Source organism: Penaeus chinensis, chromosome 21 (genome assembly GCF_019202785.1).
Source record: "Penaeus chinensis breed Huanghai No. 1 chromosome 21, ASM1920278v2, whole genome shotgun sequence".
Taxonomy (NCBI): Eukaryota; Metazoa; Arthropoda; class Malacostraca; order Decapoda; family Penaeidae; genus Penaeus; species Penaeus chinensis.
In genome coordinates, this window is record NC_061839.1 from 10,708,388 (window position 1) to 10,733,387 (window position 25,000).

Consider the following 25,000-nt stretch of genomic DNA (forward strand, 5'->3'; position numbering starts at 1 on the left):
ATGACTGGAAAGCAGAGGGCAACGCTTCCAGGGGAAACAAAGGACGAAGTGGCTTGTCAGCGGCTGAGACGCGGCTGGCCGGGCAGGTGGACGACGGTCGGAGAGCAAGAACCTCGTCTCCTTTATCTCTCGTCATCGTGGGAGGATGTACCTTATACACAATGGCCTGCCACGCCCCTCCAAGGTCATCACCTCCCTGAACCACGCCCACCTATACCGTAGGCCCATCGCTGACACAAAGCGCAAGGGGAGGAGGCGCCGCTAGCGAGATAGAGATCTCTTAAGAAATAATGTTTCTCCAGCCAAAAAAGTTTTTCCTTTCACGTAGCCTTGTCCCAAGTCCACGTGGGCTTCCGTAATTGCACTAATTTCGGAAGAATAAATAACCAAACAATTCTTACAACGCAAGGCACACAAGCGAGGACGGGAACGTGACCGACAAGCAAGTCTACGCGAGGAGAAGAAAAACAACTCAAAAAACTCTTCGACGCTCTGATCCACGAATCTTTCCCTAGTTTTTAACATTAGTTGCTCGGTCTGGTTACGTTTTACGGGACGAGTGAATAACGGGACCCAACCCCGTCTTGTTTCGCTGCCGGTCTATAAATCGGTACGAGCGCGGTCGGGGAATTTGTGTGGCGTTCGAGGTGCGTTTTGTAAAGTCGCTCCCGGATCATCCTTGAAACTTGCTATGCAGGGGGAAGGGGGGAAGGGGAAGGGGAAGGGGAAGGGGAAGGGGAAGGGGAAGGGGAAGGAGGGAGGGGGAAGAGTAACGGGTGGACAAGAAAAGGAGGCAGAAGGAGAAGGAGGGACAAGAGAATAATAATAATAATAATAATAATAATAATAATAATAATTGATGATAATATTTTAAGAATAAAAAAAAGAAAGAAAAAAGAAAGAAAAGATAAACCCCAAGTGCCACCAATTACGGGAAGACAAGTTCAGAGCACTTGGCCACTGTCTCGAAAGCAGCGCTTCTCGACACTGAACTCTTTCGCGGTTCTTCAACTCTTGTCCACGGGGCAGGGCGCCACGGCAGTCTAACGAGATCTGATCGTTCCCACAGCCGTGGCGCTTCCGGAGGGAGTCGACTGTACTAGAACATCCGCCCAGACGAGCAAAGGAGGGGAAGAGGGAATGAATATTACAGAGACGCTCTTTTTTTTCGTAACTAAAGGCCGTAAAAGTATCAAGAGAAAAGAAAAGCCAGAATGAGACCAGACGGAATATGAAAGAAGGCAAAGGCTGCTCCTCCCCGCCTTCTGCTATCGGGAGCATTGGCCCCGTATCTCAATACAGGCAGGCCGAGTTAGAATTCACAGCTACTTTAATACATTAATAATACTAGTTGTCACTGCAGTCACGTGAAGCCAAGTCGGCAACAGAAGCTTCTTAGCAGATGCCAGCAATCTTCAGCCTAACGTAATCGCCGTCATTTTTTCTTTTCTTCATATTATGAAATAAAAGACTTAACTTTCCGTCTTATGCTTGATCTCTGTTTACTAGCGGCACGGTGAACGAAGATTCGATTCGACCAACAGAGAGAAATACGAGATTTTAAAGAAGTCTTTCGTGTTCCCGAGAGGTCTCCATTAGGCATGTGTCCCTGCAACCCAACTCACAGACCAGGATATGACGTTAAGATAAGTGGAAATACCTAAGCAATTCATACAAGTTAGCCAAAACTTAGAATATCAAAACACACATTTCATATATCAGTCATAGTCAAAAAGCAAAATCCCAAGTTACGAAAATAACCCATATGGAGGGAAACACTGTCAATGTAATGTGAAAGCGGAGCGAGCGAAGCGATATGGGCGAGTGTATGTGGTAGGTATTGTCCACATGATTGACGGGCGATTCCCCTGCTGGGTCGTGACCTCAGTTGCTTCTACCAGCGCCAGTGCCACCGCCGCCCCCGTCACCACTATCACCACGGGACTGCGCTGGAGCTATCCCCTTCAAGCCCCTCTCATTCACCCGAGATCCGGGTATTACCTACAGCAGAAACTTGAGAGAAGAATCTGGCCATTCTTGCCAACGCTCTCGTGTGACTGACTTCATTCACACAACTTTTCCACAGAGAATGTTCCAAAACGTGGATCATTGAGGTCACAAAGGCTGGAAGAGAGGTTTCCGCCGAGAAGAGAGCGAGAGGAGCAGGTGAGGAGGGCGTGGAGGAGGTGGTGAGAGGGACAGGAAGAGAGGGTGGTGTGTGTGTTGGAGGGCCGCTACCCCCGCCAAGGTAAGGAGAGTGGGAGGGGGTAGTAGCAGGAGGGGGTAGGTGGAGGAGGAGGAGGAGGAGGAGGAGGAGGAGGAGGAGGAGGAGGAGGAGGAGAAGGAGGAGGAGAACGGTAGAAGGACCCTCAAACCTTAGTTTCCTCTACAACTTTGCTCGGGGACATGTCCTTAGCTGCGTGTCAAGGTTTTTATCCTCAGCCGCAACCCCCTGGCTTGTCACCGCCGACATCCTCATCTCCCCTTTCCTAGACCCACGCGGCGCTCCCTAAAGCACTGACAACACTATCTTATCACGCCTAAGCACCATCTATCACCATCCTCTTCAGTGGCATGGTCCCTGGTCTGCCATAACTACACGTCCCACACCTGGTACGCAGGACAGGGACAGTCAGATCATGTGGCGTCATGGAAGGCAATACCGCGAAAGCTGGACGGGCGAGGGGCGGGAGAGTGAGAGGATGGGGGGGGGGGGGGGGAGGTAGTGCATTATGGAATAGAGGAAATGTGAAGGGAGTGCAGGGAACAACTGGCTGAATATATCGAATGGTGGCTGGCAGAGGCATTTTGGACAGAGTAAGAGTAACTAGATTTCCACTGGACAACACAGAGCAGAGGGCCCCGAGTTAATGGAATTAACTAAAAAAAACAAATGGTAGGCTCAACTCCCAGCAGCATGAACGAAAATGAAAACGCTAAAAAGCACGAGCCCGGAAAACTGTGACGTTAACCCAGAATATTTCTAACACCTGAGTTCCCGAGTTCCAAGTGGCAGGACCCCGAGAAGGCCGGCCGGGTCGACCCCAGCGAGCGCCGCGGCATCAGAGGGAATTATCATAAAGCTTCCAAGAACGGAAGGGATCGCACACGATAACACACGCGGCTCCTAAACGTGCCCGCAACATAAAGGCTGATCAAAACGTCGCTCCGGCAAACATTACTCCCACATCAAGACGGGATGGAGTGGAAGAAAGGAGGGAGTAGATGGAGGAGGCGAAAAAGCGAGTACCTGAGGCGGATGGATGGGTGGATGGATGGATGAGTGGATGGAAGGGCAGAGAGGGGGAGTGAGTGGGTGAGGGGAAGCCGGCGACAGCTTGAGCTTGATGAGGTGGGAGAAGTGGGAACACGCGGGCTCTGCTTTAAAAAGGAGAAAAGGAGAGACGCAGAAAGAAAGAGAAAAAGTCTGCATTACCGAGGAGAACAAAGTGTGTCCTAGCTCGTTATGCTGATGAGCAACCTGTCGTGTCCCGACCACAAAATCTAATCCAGCCGGGTAATTAAGAATGACACGGTTCCAATGTTTGGCCTCCCGGCTCGCATCGGCCCAAAAGCTTCCGCCACACCCAGCCCTCCCCTGCCACTACCCCTGCCCGAATGCCACTTTCCAATTGTACCTCCAGTATCCCGGCAGAAATTACCAATCATACCGTCGGCCTGCCTGACCTGCCTGCATGACTAAGGCTCCGCGTCATCGAATATTCCCCGCGTGTCTCCGCCGATGCCGACTCCTCCTCGTCGACACCCGAGACGCATCGCGAGAACTTGCGGCCTCTCTTCCTCTTCTCGCCTCTCGTCTCCTCCCTCCTTTCTCACCCCTCTCATCCCCCTCCTTCCCTTCGTAGACCTAGCTCAGCGCCCCCTGCCTTTAAACGTGGTCTAATTAATGGACAATGTCAATCATGGAACAATATTAGGGGATCCGTAGCCACTAATCTTCCGCTGTCATACCGTTCATCTATTTAAGTGTATTCGCACGATCACCATCAGTCATCCAGGATTATAATTTGATGCTCACGTTTAGCGAAGGAGATGGACGAGAGGCGAAGGAATGATGTGCAGGAGAAAAAAAAATTCATGTAATTACTACATGTAATGCGAGTGGACATGTGCGTATCCAACTAAGTATACTTGTGTGTTAGATTTGAGAAGAGATACTGAATAGATATATATATAGATAGATAGAGAATGAGAAAGGGAAAGAAAAAGAGAAAGAAGGAGAAAGAAAAAGAGAAAGAAAAAGAAGAAAGAAAAAAAGAAATAGACAAAAAGAGAAAGAGAAAGATAGGAGAGAGATAAGAGAGAGAAAGAAAGATAGGAGAGAGATAAGAGAGAGAAAGAAAGATAGGAGAGAGATAAGAGAGAGAAAGAAAGATAGGAGAGAGATAAGAGAGAGAAAGAAAGATAGGAGAGACAGATAAGAGAGAGAAAGAGAATGGAGCGTGGCGCACGTTAATAATCTACGGAAGACACAGTGCAAAATTAGAATACGTCGCCGCTTATCATTCCAATTCAAGATGTAGGTTGCCAGCTCGGAAATTTTCACATCAGGTGTGCGTCGTTAAAAAAGTATTGCGTTCTAGGGAGGGCGCATACACTAACTCTTCAAGGGAATGCGTTTATCAGGCTGAGGCCATTGCATGCAGTTCAATAAATTCTCCGTGATCAATATGTGCAAGTAAGCAGACAGGTGTCACTACAGATGCAGAGTAGCTAAACACGTAGATGTGCATGTAAAAAATGACCGAGAAACAAGATGTAAGCGTGGTTAGAGACAGGGAGGTGTACAGGTACTGAAGGCCTTGGATGTGGGCGAGTGTAACGACAGGAGGTAAGAGCCCTCAGAGCAGTGAGTGCCACAAGAGCCTGGCACTGTCACTCCAGGCCCAAGCCCTCCTCCTCCACCTCTCCACTCCAGCTCCTCTCTTCCTCCACAATCTTCCCCCTGCTTCCCCTCGCCTACTTGTCGATTTTGCGGTCTACCCATCTACCTCTCTCCCTCGCAGGGCGAGCCCTTTCTTGCGTTTGTCTGCGCGTTTCGGCCGATCTCCCAATCTTGCATTTAATACCCCGTTCAATCTCCTGGCCCTTACTCGTTACTCGAACAACAATTAGTTAACCCAATATGGACAATTCGCGATCGAAGAAAACTCCTATCTAATCAATCTAAAAAAGGCACGTGGGAAACTAAAGAATCCAGCAGATTACGGAAAAGAAGCAAGCGCCGAGGAGGGAAGGAGGGAGGGAGAGAGGAAGAGAATGAGAGAGAGAGAGAGAGAGAGAGAGAGAGAGAGAGAGAGAGAGAGAGAGAGAGAGAGAGAGAGAGAGAGAGAGAGAGAGAGAGAGAGAGAAAAGGGGACACACTCCCTCCACAAACAGTTACCGTCCACAATCACTGACGTCACTCTCTCGCACTCACACGTCACAAGGAACGTGCCGGTCCACGGACTCGGTGATGCAGTGGTCGCATGGTGGACACCTGGTAATATTGGTGGGGGAGCGAAGGAAAAATATCCTTCCACGTTATCAGGCCAAAGATAAAGAGAAGGAAGATGGAGTTCTTGTGCTTCAGAAGATGGGGGGAAAAAATTATGCATATATTCGACAGAATCATTTCCTTCTGGGAAATAACTCGATCTGTGTGTAACTGTTTCGGCTTTTCTTGAATTATCTCGTTAAAAATGCTCGTGCTGCAAATAAAGTCTTAGCTCCTTTGCTTCTGTTTTAGCAAAATCTCCAAGCACATTCATCAATCCATCTGCTGACAAGACACAACAGGACCAGATAAACGGGGAATCCTCTCAAAACACACACATCCTCTGAAGACAAACTGCGGATCTTCCTCATTCTAAATAATTGAGGGATTAAGTGAACATCAATACCTTTTAAGCCGAGATCAATATCTAATTAAGTGCAGCCAACACGAAAAGAAGCCAAGCGGAGGCTGAGGCAAGAAAGAACGAAGAAGGGGGATGAGGAAGAGGAGGAGGATGGAGATGAGGAGGAGGCACGTGGGGGGGGAGGGGGTCAGCTGGGGGTATCGCCGTGGTTTCTCCGAGAGCCTCGAGAGAGACGGATGCCTTGCACAACGCACTGTACGGGATGGACCCCATAGGCACCACGTCTCACACTTATTGTTACGCTGCTATCGGCTCGTACGTGGATGAGGGGGGGGGGGGGGGGTTGGAGCGAATAATGAATGTGAAATGGGATGGAGACAATTAATGCAAATAAATGGCAACAAAAAGTAGCCCATAAACTTGCATTACACACACACACACACACACACACACACACACACACACACACACACACACACACACACACACACACACACACACACACACACACACACACACACATACATACACATACACTATAGATGTGATTGTGTGCGCGCGGAGAGGTGAGTGTTTGTTTATATATACATTAATTCATATGCGCACCACCTTATATAAAGCAGGTCTGAGAGCACAACGTGAGGAGTCGGGCGAGGGGAAGGTGGGCGAGGGGAAGGTGGGTGGCGGGTGGAGAGGGGAAGGTGTGAAGTGGCTTCCAAGGTAAAGGGCGATACTGCTTCAAGAAGGGGCCCAAGAGCCAATATGACCTTACCCACTTCTCCCTGGACGCCCCATCACCTTCAGCCCTGCCTCAGAGCGCCCTTCTCCCTCCCTAATGCACTTTCCTGGGCCTCGTCCTGTGCCTTCTCCTCCTCCTTCCACCCTGCTGCACCCAACCTACCTGCCTGCCTACCGCGTCTACTTGAAGGGCTCCCATGAGTTAATAATGTGGCAGGCTCGCCTATGCTCATCATTAACCGGCATCCTGGTAACGCAAACTTAAACAACCCCGGCTCGCTTTGCTGCCCAGGCTCACCTGATGCCTTACAATACTATGTCACAAACTACTTTCATTTGCCAATCGATTCATATTCAGTCGTCTTCCTGCCCGCCTACTTTCTACAATTTTCTCCCGCGACACCTGACCACCGCTGCTATACATAACGCATAACCGAAGCAAGAAGCTTTCTCCCTTGCGCCTCCCGTCCAGGATGCCACAATGACATTCCAAAGTTGTAGCCCCTTGGCAGTCTCAATACAGGCGGTCCCCTTACCTCCCCCACCCCCGCCGCCCCGCCCCGCTTCCCGGACCCTTGGTGACTCAAGTAAGCGCCCGGGCGCCGCCACCTCACTCAACACTGAGAGGCATCCTCGTCGCCACCGTACTCCTCGGGCTCCTTCACTCCCTGTCCGTTATACTTACTCCCTGCCCTCTATACCCTGCACGCACGCACCCCACACACGCAACAACACACACATTTGTTAAAAGACTTGGCCATTATCTTGTCATATCTCGACGTCACTTAGCTCTAAAAAAAAGTTACAAAGAAACTGAATATCCGAAACAATAACACCATATCAACTACAGGGATCTGTAGCGAGCGGGGTGCGAAGGCGTGTCTAGGTGCTATAACGGCCCTAAGTGTCCATCAACGTATAAATAATGTATAGCTAAGGAACGGTGGCACTTGCCCCATACAGCAACTTGCATAACGCCATCTGTTTACTGAAAACAAAGGCCGTTACGTCAACCCAATTTCTTTGTACACCCAACCTACGCAAATAGAAAGAACGAACTTGATGGGGCTCTAATTACCTGGTCACACAACCACGTTCGCCTGGGTAAAAACGACGCATTCCCATCCCGCAAGCGACCGAGCGACCGCTCAAACCAAGCCATTCCTGTCCCTTAACAAAAATAACACCACGACTCCCTACTTTATCAATATCCACCGAAAAATCCTAACATCGACCGTTTCAGTAATGGCATTGCGAAGGCCAAATGGAAAGCCGTGGGTCAGCCGTGGCTACGACGGGGACGGCAGCGGATACGGGACGTTCCGCCTTCTTGCTTCCTTTGTCTCTCCTGCTGCCCCTCCACCTCGGACCTTGCTTCCGCCACTCACACCACCTTCCCCTGGACTCCAATCTCACACCTAAGCCTCTCTCCTCTATCCGCTATCAACTCTTCACCGCCCGCTTCTCGCAACCCGTCTTCGGCATTCTCTCCATCAAACACTAAACGCCCAAACATACCGACACACACACACGCACACCTACTTAAAATGCCCAAGGACTCATACAAGACATGACAGCTTCTACTAAATCCCGCTGTTTGCCGATAATCCATGGCAGCCGTCGACTCTCAGGTTCCCGTATGCAAAACCAAGGGCGTGGGTGTACGGGCGTGGGCGATGTCCAATGGGTGTTGGGACCTGATATCCACCCGACCATGTCCTCGCTAAGTCCCCTCTCTTTATCTGCCGCACGGATCACCCTCGCTTCCCTCCCTCTCGCTTCCCCTCCACTTGATACAAGGCCCCGGGGAGGGGGCAAAGAAGGAAACATGGAAGAAAGGTAACGGATACAGGAATTTATATGGGAGTGGGAGGGAGAATGGAAGAGTGACAATGAGTGAGAGAAGGGAGGGATAGATAGACAGTGGAGGGAGAGAAGGGGGGGGAGAGGGAGGGGGAGGGAGGGAGGTAGAGAGAGAGAGGGGGGGAGGGAAGGAAGGAAGGAAGGAAGGAAGGAAGAGAGGAGGGGGAGGGAGGGAGAGAGAGAGAGAGAGAGAGAGGAGGTAGGGGGAGAGAGAGAGAGAGAGAGAGAGAGAGAGAGAGAGAGAGAGAGAGAGAGAGAGAGAGAGAGAGAGGAGGGGGAGGGGGAGGGAGGGAGAGAGAGAGAGAGAGAGAGAGAGAGAGAGAGAGAGAGAGAGAGAGAGAGAGAGAGAGAAGAGAGGAGGGGGAGGGAGAGAGATGAGAGAGAGAGAGAGAGAGAGAGAGAGAGAGAGAGGAGAGAGAAGAGAGATGAGAGAGAGAGAGGAGGGGGAGGGGAGAGAGAGAGAGGAGGGGGGAGGGGAGAGAGAGAGAGGGGAGGAGGAGGGTGGAGAGAGAGAGAGAGGGGGGGAGGGGGGAGAGAGAGAGAGGAGGGGGGGAGGGGGAGAGAGAGAGAGGAGGGGGAGGGGGAGAGAGAGAGAGAGAGGAGGGGGGAGGGGGAGAGAGAGAGAGGAGGGGGGAGGGAGGGAGAGAGAGAGAGAGAGAGAGGGAGGGAGGGGGAGAGGAGAGAGAGAGAGGAGGGGGGAGGGAGGGAGAGAGAGAGAGAGAGAGAGAGAGGAGGGGGAGGGAGAGAGAGAGAGAGAGGAGAGAGAGAGAGGAGAGAGAGAGAGAGAGAGAGAGAGAGGAGAGAGAGAGAGAGGAGAGAGAGAGAGAGAGGAGGGGGAGGGAGAGAGAGAGAGAGAGAGAGAGAGAGAGAGGAGAGAGAGAGAGAGAGAGAGAGAGAGAGAGGAGGGGGAGGGAGGAGAGAGAGAGAGAGAGAGAGGAGGGGGAGGGAGAGAGAGAGAGAGGGGGGGAGGGGGAGAGAGAGAGAGAGAGGAGGGGGGAGGGGGAGAGAGAGAGAGAGAGAGAGAGAGAGAGAGAGAGAGAGAGAGAGAGAGAGAGAGAGAGGAGAGAGAGAGAGAGAGGGGGAGGGAGAGAGAGAGAGAGAGAGAGAGGAGGGGGAGGGAGAGAGAGAGAGGAGGGGGGAGGGGGAGAGAGAGAGAGAGAGGAGGGGGGAGGGGGAGAGAGAGAGAGAGATAGAGAGAGAGAAGGGGGGGGGGAGGGAGGGAAGGGGGGAGGGAAGGAGGGAGGGAGGGAGGGAAGGAGGGAGGGAGGGAGGGAGGGAGGGAGGGAGGGAGGGAGGGAGGGAGGGAGGGAGGGAGGGAGGGAGGGAGAGAGAGAGAGAGAGAGAGGAAGAAGAGGAAGGAGGAGGAGAAAGAGGAGGAGGAGGAGAAAGAGGAGGAGGAGAAGGAGGAGGAGAAAGAGGAGGAGAAAGGAGGAGAAAGAGGAGGAGAAAGGAGGAGAAAGAGGAGAAAGGAGGAGAAAGAGGAGAAAGGAGGAGGAGAAAGAGGAGAAAGAGGAGAAAGAGGAGAAAGAGGAGAAAGAGGAGAAAGAGGAGGAGGAGAAAGAGGAGGAAGAGGAGGAGGAGGAGGAAGAGGAGGAGGAGAAGAAGAAGAGTGAGCGACAACGAAGCAGGAACGGTTCGCCGTGCCGGCCTCCCGCCTTGCTCAAACAAGGAAACAACCAAAGGCACGGCCTAGCTTCTAACCGAGGATGCTCAGCACCACCGCCACGTCGTCTCCGGGCCACCTACCTCCCTCCGTTTCGTGAAAGTTGGCGACACTTTTTATGGCTTATGTTCTACTGCTTTAATTGTCTTGATCGGGCCACGACACCGCTGTCCGTGAGCGCCCCCCGCGAGTGCCGACATGCACTCGCAATAATGTCCTGATTTATCTTCACAAACAAAACATAACCCCGCATTACGCACGGTATAATAATTTAGGGTCATAGACGTTCGTCGAATTCCGGGGTCTTCGCTTTGCCCTCCGCCGATTTACCCGTCGAACGCAAACAAAAACTGTGGACCAGACACGTTGCTGATTGTGACGACTCCACTGCCAGGCAGTATTAGACGGCCAACAAATGCATGCAAGCTAAGACTTTCGTTGTAAACAGAGTTGATTTGTTGTTGGCCGCTTTGAACACGCGAACGTATCATATCGACATGCAGCGCCGTCACAGGGTAGCAGTGACATCACGCCCGGAGCCCAGCCACACGCACGGAAGCCTTGCCGACATGCCAAGCACACCTTGATACGAAGACATGTTACGTGTCACTTTTTTTTTTTTTTTTTTTTTTTTTGTCAACTCTGGGGAAACAAGCCAAAATGACGGCAGGCTGCAAAACTCACACAATGGGAATTTAATACGCCGGTGGTCAGCTACTACTTGAGGGAACAATACTGCCGTGATTACAAGGCACGGCATACTAGGTCACTGCTAAAGTCACTGGGACATTCCTGAGTCACACCTCGCATAACAAGCCGGAACATTTATCCTCGCCTCCTTGCAAAAAACGGCGCACGCCACTTTTGCAAGATACCGCCACGCGAAAAGTCGATTTACAGAAAAGGCGGTGATGAAACGGTATTTCGGCCAGACGCTTCTTGTCGCTATAAAACGACTACACTTTATTAGACGAGAGAGACAGACGAGAGAGACAGACGAGAGAGAGACGAGAGAGACAGACGAGAGAGACAGACGAGAGAGACAGACGAGAGAGACAGACGAGAGAGACAGACGAGAGAGACAGACTCACTCTCTCGCTCACACGCACACGCACACGCGCACACAAAGCATACTCGCACAGTACCCTTCCTTCACGAATTACCCGAGACAAGCACAGGGTATCGACTGTATCAGGATTTAGCCTCCGTTTACGAATAAACGTCGGTAAACAAGGCCTCGCTCTTTCCCCTTGCAACAGACATCGCGGCAAGACCTTGGCTTCCACACGAACTAATTACAAAGCTTCGGAGTCCTTCCTTGGGTTACGTCTTCGGAGTCTTTGCAATTCCCAGTTTCGCAAAATAACGTTAGCGGAAGAAAATGTGCCAGTGCTAACCAGGGGAGGAAATCCGGGGGGAAATCTGTGAGAATGACTCATGATTAGTTAGACGGTAATGAAGCATGAGAGGACTCAAACACCTTGACAGTGAGGCTGTAGACAACACGGCGCCTAGATCACCCCTTCCCCTCAACCACGCGAGGCGCTGGGGGGACGAGCAGACGGCAAGGAAAGCCAACTTGCACACAACACACTGATATGCGGACGCCGCTGCATAAACCACGCGATGTAGCATACTGGCGCTGTGTGAATGTACACTCCTCGGTTCAAATAACTCAATCTCGACCAAAGGCACAACGCCGTTGCCCCAGGACAAGTCCCTCTTCACGCACTTGTTAGGTCACAGTTGTGGATACAACTCAATAGTTTTATGATGTTTACTCGCAGACCTTTTCACCCGCATAAAGCGAGTCATAATAATATAAGACGAGCGGAGGGGGTTCGGCGCGACGGGCAAAACCTCCAGCACCATGTGGTCATGACCCTATTCGTTTGGTCGAGACAGAGTCATGATTTTCATTAACAGGAGCATGGAGTCAGGTGGTACAACCTTCAGTTTGGGATACTAGAGCATATTCAACTTACCCTCCCGACTAATCCCCCGCCCCGTACCCTCCCCGCTCGCCTGCCTTAGATGTCGACTACGTGAGATACACCCCACCGAGGATGGCATGTGGGGAGATAAGGATGTGACGACACCCTCTGGCTCCTTGCACGCCTTACCGCTCTTCACTTGACGGCCAACCGCAGTACTACCACCACGGCCCCGCTGTCGATTGAGAAACCGTACCCACAACACGCACGAACATCATCGGAGACTACCTCCTTTTTTGGCGTCCTCCGCGTTATTTACCAATTCCACCTTCCTCCACGGCCACTGCATGTGTGGCTGCTTTCGCCCCGGAGTACGGAGGAACATCTAGCAGGGAAGGTGTTAATTATGATCAGAAATTCCTCAAGTCTCGCGTGCGCCGTGATCCCGGCGCGAGGAGCGCGGGGTCCTGGGAGTCTGGCTGGGCGGGGTCAAGTCAAGGGCCCTCTGTAGTGCCCTGAAGGACCTCCTTGTTCCCCTCACCACACCCCTTCTCCTCCCTCTCCCCTCCAGCATCTTCCTCCTCTCTTTCTCCTCCTCCGAGACTCCCCCTCCCATGCAGCGCAACACTCGAGTGTTTCATTACAATTTTCTTCGCGGCTTGTGCTAAATATAGACCAGTTTTCAAAGGCCTGGAGGAACAAGATTGTGTGGGAGCCGCGGTGCTTCGCCCCGCTCATTACCGCCCACAGCGACACCAGGACCTCCGGTGGGTTGTTAAGAGAGGTATGGCGGCCGGCACCCCGGCACTGGCACCTTGGTACACGGGGGGGATCAATACCTTGTTATGTCAACTGACCATCTCCGGGTCGTCTCAGGTTTCCCACACGCGGACTGGTCTATACGGATCATGTCTCATCCTTGGCTCCACACGTGCTGCCCGCTCCCGCGAGGGGTCAGGAGCTCATGGAGGCTTCTATAGACCCATTTGCAAAGTGGATTGGATCATCGAGGGACTAGGGAAGTGCCCTCCCGTGGATACAAAGCCCAACCACTAATGGCGCCCTCGCTGTAATCCGCGAAGGTGTCACCTGTCACACAAACAGATGGCGATGGCCTTCCGCGACACTCCCACAACATCGCGACATTGCCAGCATTAGTAGCGGCAAACGTTATTGAGTTCAGGCTACGCTTTCGCTTCCATTACTCCACCTTCACCATCGAAACAACCGCCCGAGTTCCCGAGCACTCGGAATGTCGTGACTAGACACACAAGATGACGAATCGAACTAATGAAACTCGAGAACTATTGACAGGTCAGACGTTTCGATCCATCTGGGATCCTTATTAATTAGGTTGGCCCTGGTAAGATCCAGGCAGTAGACACCCAGGTTTCGCCAGTCTCCCTGAGGGTTTTCGCTCTGGCTGTGGTCTGTCTCGCCTGAAACTACTTCTATGGCACCAATGACTCCCTGACACTAGGCATCGAGCTCTGTCAGTTTAAATGGAACTCCATCAGTCACCGTCCAGGAAACACTATTGCTCGGTTGAACTCCGCTACTCACACAAACACGACCACCACTCACTCCCTCTTGACAGGGCTGACATATCTGGAGGTAGAGAGGGTGGGGGCACGGGGATTCGAGGCCAGCACACCCCCTACCCCCCGCCGCCTGTCACTTCACGAGGAACCCACCCCACATCTTTCCTCTCTACTTACAAGGCCCTCTTACCTGGATGCATACCTCTCGGCTCAGAAATACGCAGAAGGATTATTCCAAGTACTCCCTATTACACATGCCACGTGAACTCCCTCGCCCACTCCTCTTCCCCCGGCGCCGCTCCCCATTTCAACAGCATGGCACACCGTTCGAACTCGGCCGATTAACGCAATCGAATAAACGGCCAACCAACTTTACACATAAGCTGCCGCTGTCCAGGTATTGAACGTGTTAATGATATTGAAATGTCAGATGGACACCGAATGACCCACTGTTCCTCGCTGCTTTTACGGCCGGCCTTTTAAAAGTGAGCTTGATGAAATATAATTATCTTGGGCACACGGGAACTCTGACGCTCGCCCACTTACTGCTATTCTTGCAGCCTTCCTCCTCACTTCTCTCTCTCTCTCTCTCTGTTTGTCTGTCTGTCTCTCTCTCAACTGGTTTCATAGCTATCACGTCCGATCAAAATATGTCCCTTCTCTCCCATCGTCTCATCATCCTCACCCGCTTTCATAACAAGCTCACTTCCTTTACCTCCAAGCTCGATCCTTAATCCTGCTTCCTCTCTATTCATGTTTTCTCTCTCTTTGAGGCTGTCCTTTCCGCCTCTCCGAGATCCAGCTCTCTCACCATCATCATCACCACCATCCCGTCCTTCCTACTTACTCTCACCATCTTGTTTACTTTCCTCTTCCTATCACTCACCCCCCCACCCTCTTCCTCATACACCAACTCCCACCTCGCAACATTTTTTATGGAAAACGACGCTGGAGGGTCGCTACTTATCATGCTAATTAGGTTAGGGAAGACGTGCTTCAACAAATGCTTCACATGCTGCTGCTCTCGCCGCCCGGGAATGGGGGGGGGGGGTACTCGCCCCGGGCGCCCTTCTTCCCCCCTTTCTCTCATTCTCTGCCTCTCCATTTCAATCTCCTTTTCTCTCGTTCTTCTTGTCTCTCCTTATCTTTCCCCCCTGCCTCCTTCCTTCCCTCCCGCTCCGGCTCCCACCAGGAAACAGCCTTCAGTTCGAGGGACGCATGAAGGGTTACCGGATGAAGGTTCAGGAAAGGCTTCCTTGCGCGGGAAGAAAAATGAAGGAAAAAATTGAAAAGGAAGAACGTTTATACTGGTGGCCTTGCGACAGTGGAGGGAAACGAAGAAGCGGAATGCGAGGAATACAAAAAAAAAAAAAAAACGAGATTTGCGAAAAACAATTTACAAATAAAGAAAACCATGAAGGAAAGGGGAAAAAATACGTTGTGCCTGGAGATAAAAGACAGAAAAAACGATATTGCGATAACACGCCTGAATGTCATTCAGAACAAAAATAGAAAACAAAACAAAAGATAAAAAATAAAGCGCACGCCAGTAGCATCTGCTTGAAAAGAGGAAGAAGAAGAAAAAAAAAAGGTTCCTGAGAAACCAGAGCTGTTCCTTAAAACACGGGGAATATAAGCAGCCGCGTAAACATGCCCGACGAGCAGGTCAGTGTCGAGGACGAGCAGCAGGTCGAACCCAGGACGAGGGCGAGAGGTAGCGGAGGAAAAAGACATGCAGGACGAATGCTCCCGGCGGTTGACCTTGACGAAAAGTTTAAAGTAGAGGCTCACCGCGGATCTTCATCTTTAACGGACTCGAGTCTTGTGCAAGACCCATGCCGGCATTGCAACTTTTTCACGTGTGAAAGGACGGAAATAATACCCATGAATACTGGCTCATTCACTCCCAGGCAAAAAAAAAAGAAAAAAGGGGGGGGGGAATAAAAAAAATAATAAAATAAAAAATAATAATATAAAATAAATAAATAAGGTCTAAATTGCTTCATTTCAAAATCATACGTTACGATAACCTGGCAAATAAATGTTGCTGATTGAATTTCCTAAAGCTGACTTTGTTCAAAACCCGTGGCGTGAAATTAAATAACATTGTGCTATCTACACATGAAATAAATATAAAATATGAATTTTATAAAAGTCTCCCCTATTAGGGTAATAACCACCGTTTTCCTTTGTACTGTACCGGTCCGTTCTCTGTTAGCTGCACTCTCAGGGGAGACTCATGAAAATCTACCGCACATCTTTTTACGTAGTGCGAAGTATTTGAAGTACAGAAATATGGCAGAGAGGTGTCACTTTAATGATTGCCACTCAAAATATGGTAAGCCAAGTTGCAGAACTGCAGAATAACATCTATACATCTTTATAATTTAACAGGCATAATCTTGTCATCATGTGTATATGTAATTGTAATAACCGGCATGAACCAAGGGTAAAAGAGAGAGAGAGAGAGAGGGGAGAGAGAGAGGAGAGAGAGAGAGAGGAGACGAGAGAGGGGGAGGAGAGAGGAGAGTGAGAAGGAGAGAGAGAGAGGAGAGAGAGAGGAGAGCGAGAGAGAGAGAGAAGAGAGGAGAGAGAGAGAGAAGAGAGAGAGAGAGAGAGAGAGAAAGAGAGAGAGAGAGGAGGAGAAAAGAGAGAGAGAGAAAGAGAGAGAGAGAGGAAGAGAGAGGAGAGAGAGAAGAGGAGAGAGAGAGGAAGGGAAAGAGAGAGAGAGAGAGAAAGGAGGAGGAGAGAGAGGGAGGAGAGAAAGAGGGGAGGAGAGGGAGGAGAGGAAAGGGAGAGAGAGAGAGGAAGAGAGAGAGGAGGAGGAGAGGAGAGAGAGAGAGGAGAAAGAGAGAGAGAGGAGTGAGAGAGAGTGGGGAGAGGAGAGGAGGGGAGAGAGAGAGGGAGAGGAGAGAAGAGAGAGGAGAGGAGAGAAAGGAGGGAGAGAGAGGAGAGAGAAGGGGAGAGAGGAGGAGAGAGAAGGGAGGAGAGGAGAGGGGGAGGGGAGGAGAGAGGAGATGAGAGGAGAGTGAGGGAGGAGAAGAAGTGAGAGGAGAGAGAAGGAGGGAGAGTGAGAGGAGAGGAGGAGAGGAGAAAAAGAGAGAGGGAGAGATGGAGAGGAAGAGGAGGAGGGGAGAAGGAGAGGGGAGGGAGAGGGAGGGAGAGAGGGGAGAGAGAGAAAGAGAGAAGAGAGAGAAAGAGAAGAAGAGAGAGGCAGAGGAAAGAGAGTGAGGAGAGAGTGAGAAAAGAGAGAGAGAGAGAGGAGAGAGAGAGAGAGAGGAGGGAGAGGGGGAAGAGAGAGGGGGGGAGGGGAGGAGAGGGGAAAGGAGAGGAGAGAGGGGAGGAAAGAGAGGAGAGAAGAGAGGAAGGGAGAAAGAGAGAGGGGAGGAGGGGAAAGAGGAGAGAGGGGAAAAGGGAAAAAGGGGGAAAGAAGAGGAAGGGGTTTGAGGGGGTGAGGGGGGGGGGTGAGGACAGAGTGAGAGCAAGTGGGGGAGGGGAGGGAAGGGAGGGGGGAGGGAGAGGGGAGTGGGGAAAAAGGGGAGGAAAGAGGGGGGGAATCGGGAAGAAGGGAAGTGTTGGGGAGGGGGCGAGAGGGGGAGGGCTGCAGGGGCTGAGAGGGAGGATGCGGGGGCGCGGGGCGGAGGGGAGAGGGCGCGCCAAAGGGGGGGATGGGGCGAGGGACGAGGGGGAGGGCCCCCCATGCGGGGCGCCCCCCGCGCGAGGAAAACGGGGTGAGCCAGGGGCGCGGCCCCCAGAGGGGGGGAGTGACTCCCCCCCGACGAACAACGGGGGCGGCGCGCGGTTCCGGCCTGGAGTCCCCACGGCGTCCCCCCACCCCCCCCTTACTCCCTCCCTCCCCCCACTCCCCCCTTCCCCCCCTATTCCTCTCTCTCCCCCCCCCTCCTTTTCTCCCTCTCTCTCTTCTCCCCCCCCCCCCTTTATCTCCCTCTCTCTCTCTCCCCCCTCCTTTATCTCCCTCTCTCTCTCTCCCCCTCCTTTATCTCCCTCTCTCTCTCTCCCCCCTCCTTTATCTCCCTCTCTCTCTCTCCCCCTCCTTTATCTCCCTCTCTCTCTCTCCCCCCTCCTTTATCTCCCTCTCTCTCTCTCCCCCTCCTTTATCTCCCTCTCTCTCTCTCCCCCCTCCTTTATCTCCCTCTCTCTCTCTCCCCCCTCCTTTATCTCCCTCTCTCTCTCTCCCCCCTCCTCTCTCTCCCTCTCTCTCTCTCCCCCCTCCTTTATCTCCCTCTCTCTCTCTCCCCCCTCCTTTATCTCCCTATCTCTCTCTCCCCCCTCCTTTATCTCCTATCTCTCTCTCCCCCCTCCTTTATCTCCCTCTCTCTCTCTCCCCCTCCTTTATCTCCTCTCTCTCTCTCTCCCCCCTCCTTTATCTCCCTCTCTCTCTCTCTCCCCCTCCTTTATCTCCCTCTCTCTCTCTCTCCCCCTCCTTTATCTCCCTCTCTCTCTCTCTCCCCTCCTTTATCTCCTCTCTCTCTCTCTCCCCTCCTTTATCTCCCTCTCTCTCTCTCCCCCTCCTTTATCTCCCTCTCTCTCTCTCCCCCCTCCTTTATCTCCCTCTCTCTCTCTCCCCCTCCTTTATCTCCCTCTCTCTCTCTCCCCCTCCTTTATCTCCCTCTCTCTCTCTCCCCCTCCTTTATCTCCCTCTCTCTCTCTCCCCCCTCCTTTATCTCCCTCTCTCTCTCTCCCCCCTCCTTTATCTCCCTCTCTCTCTCTCCCCCCTCCTTTATCTCCCTCTCTCTCTCTCCCCCCTCCTTTATCTCCCTCTCTCTCTCTCCCCCCTCCTTTATCTCCCTCTCTCTCTCTCCCCCCTCCTTTATCTCCCTCTCTCTCTCTCCCCCCTCCTTTATCTCCCTCTCTCTCTCTCCCCCCTCCTTTATCTCCCTCTCTCTCTCTCTCCCCCCTCCTTTATCTCCCTCTCTCTCTCTCCCCCCTCCTTTATCTCCCTCTCTCTCTCTCCCCCCTCCTTTATCTCCCTCTCTCTCTCTCCCCCCTCCTTTATCTCCCTCTCTCTCTCTCCCCCCTCCTTTATCTCCCTCTCTCTCTCTCCCCCCTCCTTTATCTCCCTCTCTCTCTCTCCCCCCTCCTTTATCTCCCTCTCTCTCTCTCCCCCCTCCTTTATCTCCCTCTCTCTCTCTCCCCCCTCCTTTATCTCCCTCTCTCTCTCTCCCCCCCTCCTTTATCTCCCTCTCTCTCTCTCCCCCCTCCTTTATCTCCCTCTCTCTCTCTCCCCCCTCCTTTATCTCCCTCTCTCTCTCTCCCCCCTCCTTTATCTCCCTCTCTCTCTCTCCCCCCTCCTTTATCTCCCTCTCTCTCTCTCCCCCCTCCTTTATCTCCCTCTCTCTCTCTCCCCCCTCCTTTATCTCCCTCTCTCTCTCTCCCCCCTCCTTTCTCTCCCTCTCTCTCTCTCCCCCCTCCTTTATCTCCCTCTCTCTCTCTCCCCCCTCCTTTATCTCCCTCTCTCTCTCTCTCCCCCCTCCTTTCTCCCCCTCTCTCTCTCTCTCCCCCCTCCTTTATCTCTCTCTCTCTCCCCTCTCCTTTATCTCCCTCTCTCTCTCTACCCTCCTTTCTCTCTCTCAACTGTATGAATTCTTGTCGCTCTTCCACTCCCCCCTCCCCTCTCCCCTCTCCTCCTTTCTCTACCTAGAGAGAGAGAGAGTTTTTTAGAGAGCAGAGGAGGAGCAGAGGAGAGCAGAGGAGAGCAGAGGAGAGCAGAGGAGAGCAGAGGAGAGCAGAGGAGAGGAGAGCAGAGGAGAGGAGAGCAGAAGAGAGCAGAGGAGAGGAGAGCAGAGGAGAGGAGAGCAGAGGAGAGCAGAGGAGAGGAGAGCAGAGGAGAGCAGAGGAGAGGAGAGCAGAGGAGAGGAGAGCAGAGGAGAGGAGAGCAGAGGAGAGCAGAGGAGAGCAGAGGAGAGCAGAGGAGAGGAGAGGAGAGGAGAGCAGAGGAGAGGAGAGGAGAGCAGAGGAGAGCAGAGGAGAGCAGAGGAGAGGAGAGCAGAGGAGAGGAGAGCAGAGGAGAGGAGAGCAGAGGAGAGGAGAGCAGAGGAGAGGAGAGCAGAGGAGAGGAGAGCAGAGGAGAGGAGAGCAGAGGAGAGGAGAGCAGAGGAGAGGAGAGCAGAGGAGAGGAGAGCAGAGGAGAGGAGAGCAGAGGAGAGGAGAGCAGAGGAGAGGAGAGCAGAGGAGAGGAGAGCAGAGGAGAGCAGAGGAGAGGAGAGGAGAGCAGAGGAGAGCAGAGGAGAGCAGAGCAGAGGAGAGCAGAGCAGAGGAGAGCAGAGCAGAGGAGAGCAGAGCAGAGCAGAGGAGAGGAGAGCAGAGGAGAGCAGAGCAGAGGAGAGCAGAGCAGAGGAGAGCAGAGCAGAGGAGAGGAGAGCAGAGGAGAGCAGAGGAGAGGAGAGCAGAGGAGAGGAGAGCAGAGGAGAGCAGAGCAGAGGAGAGGAGAGGAGAGGAGAGCAGAGGAGAGCAGAGGAGAGCAGAGGAGAGCAGAGGAGAGCAGAGGAGAGCAGAGGAGAGGAGAGCAGAGGAGAGGAGAGCAGAGGAGAGGAGAGCAGAGGAGAGGAGAGAAGAGGAGAGGAGAGCAGAGGAGAGGAGAGCAGAGGAGAGAGAGGAGAGGAGAGGAGAGGAGAGGAGAGGAGAGCGAGGAGAGCAGAGGAGAGCGAGGAGGAGAGGAGAGGAGAGGAGAGGAGAGGAGAGCAGAGGAGAGGAGAGAGAGGAGAGGAGAGCAGAGGAGAGCAGAGGAGAGGAGAGGAGAGGAGAGCAGAGGAGAGGAGAGGAGAGGAGAGCAGAGGAGAGCAGAGGAGAGCAGAGGAAGAGCAGAGGAGAGGCAGAGGAGAGCAGAGGAGAGAGAGAGAGAGAGGAGAGCAGAGGAGAGCAGAGGAGAGCAGAGGAGAGCAGAGGAGAGCAGAGGAGAGGAGAGGAGAGCAGAGGAGAGGAGAGGAGAGGCAGAGGAGAGGAGAGGAGAGGAGAGGAGAGGAGAGGAGAGGAGAGGAGAGGAGAGGAGAGGAGGAGAGGAGAGGAGAGGAGAGGAGAGGAGAGGAGAGGAGAGGAGAGGAGAGGAGAGGAGAGGCAGAGGAGAGAAGAGCAGAGGAGAGCAGAGGAGAGCAGAGGAGAGCAGAGGAGAGGAGAGCAGAGGAGAGCAGAGGAGAGCAGAGGAGAGGAGAGCAGAGGAGAGGAGAGCAGAGGAGAGGAGAGGAGAGGAGAGCAGAGGAGAGCAGAGGAGAGGAGAGGAGGAAGGTAGGTTTCAGATACTATTCAAGTGGTACAAAAGCCTAACGCCTTTGACCCCAAAGGTCAAAGATACCAACACGCCCACAGCGATGAGGGGCCTATATTCTAAGACACGAAGGGGGAAGCACTTAATACTGCCGACTCTGTAAGGCAGACATATTGCGGTGCCCATCTTTTCCTTTTCCTATGCCCATGACTAAACCAACTCTGCAGTAAAGGGCAAATCCTGATCCTAATTTTCGGTGTAAAATCCTCTAAAAAAACTCACCTCACAGTGCGCAAGGGCTGAGGATTTATAATGATGGATGCATAGCATGATACTGATAACTAGGCAATAGCTATCTGAGCAAGATGTCATCTTGTACTCACCTGATTGTCGGTGAAGTTTTGTGGTTGTGGTCCCGGTAGGAGCGTAGGTGAATCCATGGGCATGCTGGTGGCCATGTTGCTATAGTCTGGGCCTGCTGGGGATGAGAACGGCCCGCCCGCGCCGCTCATACTTGGGTCAAGGATGCCCGCGGGTCCGCCCATGCCTCCGACAGCTCCGCCGCCGACAGCCCCGCCGCCCACGCCCTCGAACCCTGGGTGGTCAAGGTGTCCGAGGACCTGTGCACTGGGGCCGCCCATCACCACACCTCCCCCAACGAGTTCTGGTTCCTTCACACCCACGCCCGTCACCATGCCATTCTTGTTGATGTCCTCCTCTGATGGTGAGCCTTGTCTGCTGCCCGGCGTCCGGCTGTGAGATTGTAACACACTACTATCATTAAGTACACCTTGACAAGGGTTTTCGAAGAAATTAACTTAACTCTAATAATGTCCAGCAGCCTGAATTCATTGCCATGTACTGTAATTTTGGTAACGAACAAAATACATTACTGGTGCATATACAATTGCATAATATAGAGCATGTGGAAACAATTGTTTCAGATGAGTAAACGAGCAACTTTCAGTTCCAAAGACTTGTGTAACGCAAGCTTAAAACAGACTTTGCAACAAAGATGTTAGGTTAATTAAGAGTATGATTCCACTTCTCCCAGACCAATAACCAGAACTTGGGCAGGAGTGTGTAGCGAAATCAAAGACATTTACCGGCAAAGTTGGCCGTCATGAACTGCGCAGTGGCATTATCAGCTGTCGAGAACTACTTTTCACCACTGTCTTTAAAGTAACAAAGTTCACCACACAAATGTTTTGGCTTACAGGAACATCTGCAACTACAATTACATCCGAACACGTTTGTAATAGTTGCTACATATAGCCATATGTAGCAAGCGTACTCGATTATCCATTTCTCACGATTCTGCGTGTATACGCGGTTATAGATCAATGAGCTGAGTGCGAGTAAAAGCTAGTTTTTCTAATACTTTGCAAATGAGAACTGACCATGACAAAAGGGCCAATTAAGCCTTAGTTTCAACTTTCTGACATGAAGAGTAGGTTAAAGTCCTTGGGAAAGGAAACATTTACTAAAACCAGGTAGATGCCTGAGAAGGAAACCCAACTTTTCCGAACACGATTCGCGTGGCAAACATACGAGTCGGACGCGTCGATGCACTCGCGTTTTAATTAACTGGAGTTCGTAAAAGAAGCCAAAGCCCTTGGACGCACCTGGCGCGCTGTAGTTTTCAAGTTTATTTACGACCGTCCTGCACATTTCTAGAAATCAGGACTTGGAAGGGAACAGCACAGCCGAGCCAACGCGCAAGTCGTCCTTCAAGCATGCAATGACTGCAACCGTTCACATTAGAGACTTACTTAAAAGTTTTGTCGTCATCGAGGCCGTTCTGCACGATGCCGTTCGCCTGTGGGGCGTTGCCGTTCTCCACGTCCTTCTTTGTGGGGTCGAAAGGTGACGGCGCCTTATCTTTCTTGTCCTTGCTCGTCTCTACACCACCGTTCTGTGAAAATAAAATTTCATAAGTGGCTGAACACAACCTTACAGTTCACTACAGATATAACAAAGAAGGGGGGGGGGGGATAAAGATGTTCAAGAATCGTTAGGACAAACCCGTGTGATCTGGGTTAGCAGACGTAGGCTTGCCATTTCAGCTATTTTCTAATCCGACATTTCATGCGGACACAAAATAATTCAGAAAATGTAATCACGTTACGTGCTTTGTGGTCCACAAGTGGTCCCGGGGTGGAACCAGACTAAACAAACCCCTCCCCTCATGAGAGTTCAGGACGGCCTGACTACAGCCATGGTCGAAAAACCTTCATCCTTGACACACCCGATTCTTATCTGACAACAAACACTTTTTTTCCGTTTCTCAAGGGGGCATCCATGAGGTCCTTTTATGTCCCTCTTTCGTCAATGTCGGACCGAATCCGAGTAGAATTTAGTAACAGCCTTTCAGATCTAAAGAGGAATAGGATTATATCTCAGGACTAATGAATACAATATGTCGCCTCCATTGTACTATCAGTCGACGATTCATCATAGTTTAGGTCTATGGAAAATTGGATGCCGGTGAGTGTCACGCATATACAATATTCTTCGTGTAAGATGCCCAGAGAAACTTCATGTCAACCATAATAATTTGCTACAGCACAGTACTCGATCAGATTAGTCTCTCTCGATTTTTAACTTTACATTTCTTTTCCACAAAATTGTGAATAATCCACTAGCGACCTATACATTCTATATTTTCTCCTCCATTTAAGGAATTGGTCTGTCATGTTACAGCGATATGTAATTTTAAGACTTCTGTAAGCGGCTCTCCGCACCCTGTTTATCTTTTCCGAATTTCCTCGCAGAGCGAATATGGACAAGAAAGAGAGATTCAATATTTGAAGTTCCTGACTTAATTAAATGATACATGAATAAACAAACAAGGCTGCATGAATCGAGGGATGATCGATTACTACCATATTCATCAGCATATGGCATAGTAGGAGGTAGTCTAGTATTTGTTTTTGTTTTTCCTTTTTGAGAGAGAGTGGGGCACGGAATATAACAGTAAAAGTGAAGGGGAAGGAAGACGACTATAGATATAGCAATTACATTAACATATACACAGGAAGCACACAATTAAAATATTGTCTATTCATTAAGTTAATATACATTCGTTCACTAAGAGCTGAAGAGTGTTATGTTATTAAAACCTCAAAGTCTCCGATACTTACTCTGAGTTGCAGGTTGGCCATGCGAGCGTCTAGGTCCTTGCCTGTGGGTGAGGACGCCAACACGTACTCGACCATCTTGAGCCCCACACCGGCGTGGTCCGAAGCGCGCGGGGACAGCACGGAGTCTCCCCCGGGGAACTGTGGACGTCCAGGGCCTCGCTGTCCCACACCCATACTCAACCCGTGGCTCTGTCCCACTCCGTGGTCTGTTGGAAGGAAGATTCGTCAGATCATTGCGTCAAAAGTGGCATGCTTAAATTCTACTTTATACCAATCATTTTTTTTTAAGAAGGGACAAAAAAAAAAAAAACTAATTGCAAAGTGTTGTCTGTCCACGCACCTGTTGGGTGTCCTGTGCTCCATGCTGCTTCTCTCCATGTGGGTTCACCTATGTTGAAAATCCCCTTGTTGTCTGTTTTCCCCTCTTCCACTCCCCACAGCTTTTTCGCTGGCGCAATCTGAAACGAAGGAGGAAAAGCTTAATTAAAAATGTTCTCGCTGAGAGCCAATAATATTTACACAGCTAAAATCCTAACTCGCATTATAAGATATACTACGGGGGTTTCCCATATAAAGACACTGGAACCATACAGCGGAAAGTAAAATAACAATAACAAGGACTTAAATAAATAAATATATAATGACATTTGGTGAGAAAAAAAAAAAAAGGCTCTACTCGTGCAATCCCCATGGACCTTTCCCGCCAACGTTTCCATTCAACCGACCTCGCAAAACTTAAAAACTCGTTCCACGCTTCATTCAACACTTTAACAATTGTACCTGAAACTCTTTCAAATAGAACTTGAACTGGAGATACTTCTTCCGCCACTGGAGTCCGTCAACCTCTTTCCCATAAACAGGAACCATAAGGCTTGGACTCGCAAAAAAGTTAAAAATAAATAAATTGGGAAAACTTTATATATAACATTTATAATACATATAACACACACACATATACCTACATGCACACAAACATTATACATATATATATATATATATATATATAATATATACATACATATATATACATTATAC

At 51.2% G+C, this 25,000-nt stretch overlaps 1 protein-coding gene across 7 annotated transcripts in view; it reads right to left on the bottom strand.

The window, feature by feature from the left end:
- LOC125036318 (pumilio homolog 2-like) overlaps nt 1–25,000 on the bottom strand; it is a 190,417-nt gene that overhangs the window by 64,270 nt on the left and 101,147 nt on the right. For 6 of the 7 annotated variants that reach the window (XM_047628815.1, XM_047628814.1, XM_047628810.1 and 3 more), the window contains 4 exons: nt 24,306–24,423; nt 23,966–24,171; nt 22,595–22,737; nt 21,206–21,593 (listed from right to left, as the gene is read on the bottom strand). In XM_047628815.1, coding sequence (XP_047484771.1) covers nt 21,206–21,593; nt 22,595–22,737; nt 23,966–24,139 — 705 coding nt within the window. In that variant the 5' untranslated portion in view covers nt 24,140–24,171; nt 24,306–24,423. The remainder of the gene's footprint in view (nt 1–21,205; nt 21,594–22,594; nt 22,738–23,965; nt 24,172–24,305; nt 24,424–25,000) is intronic. The other variant, XM_047628811.1, reaches the window with a different exon arrangement.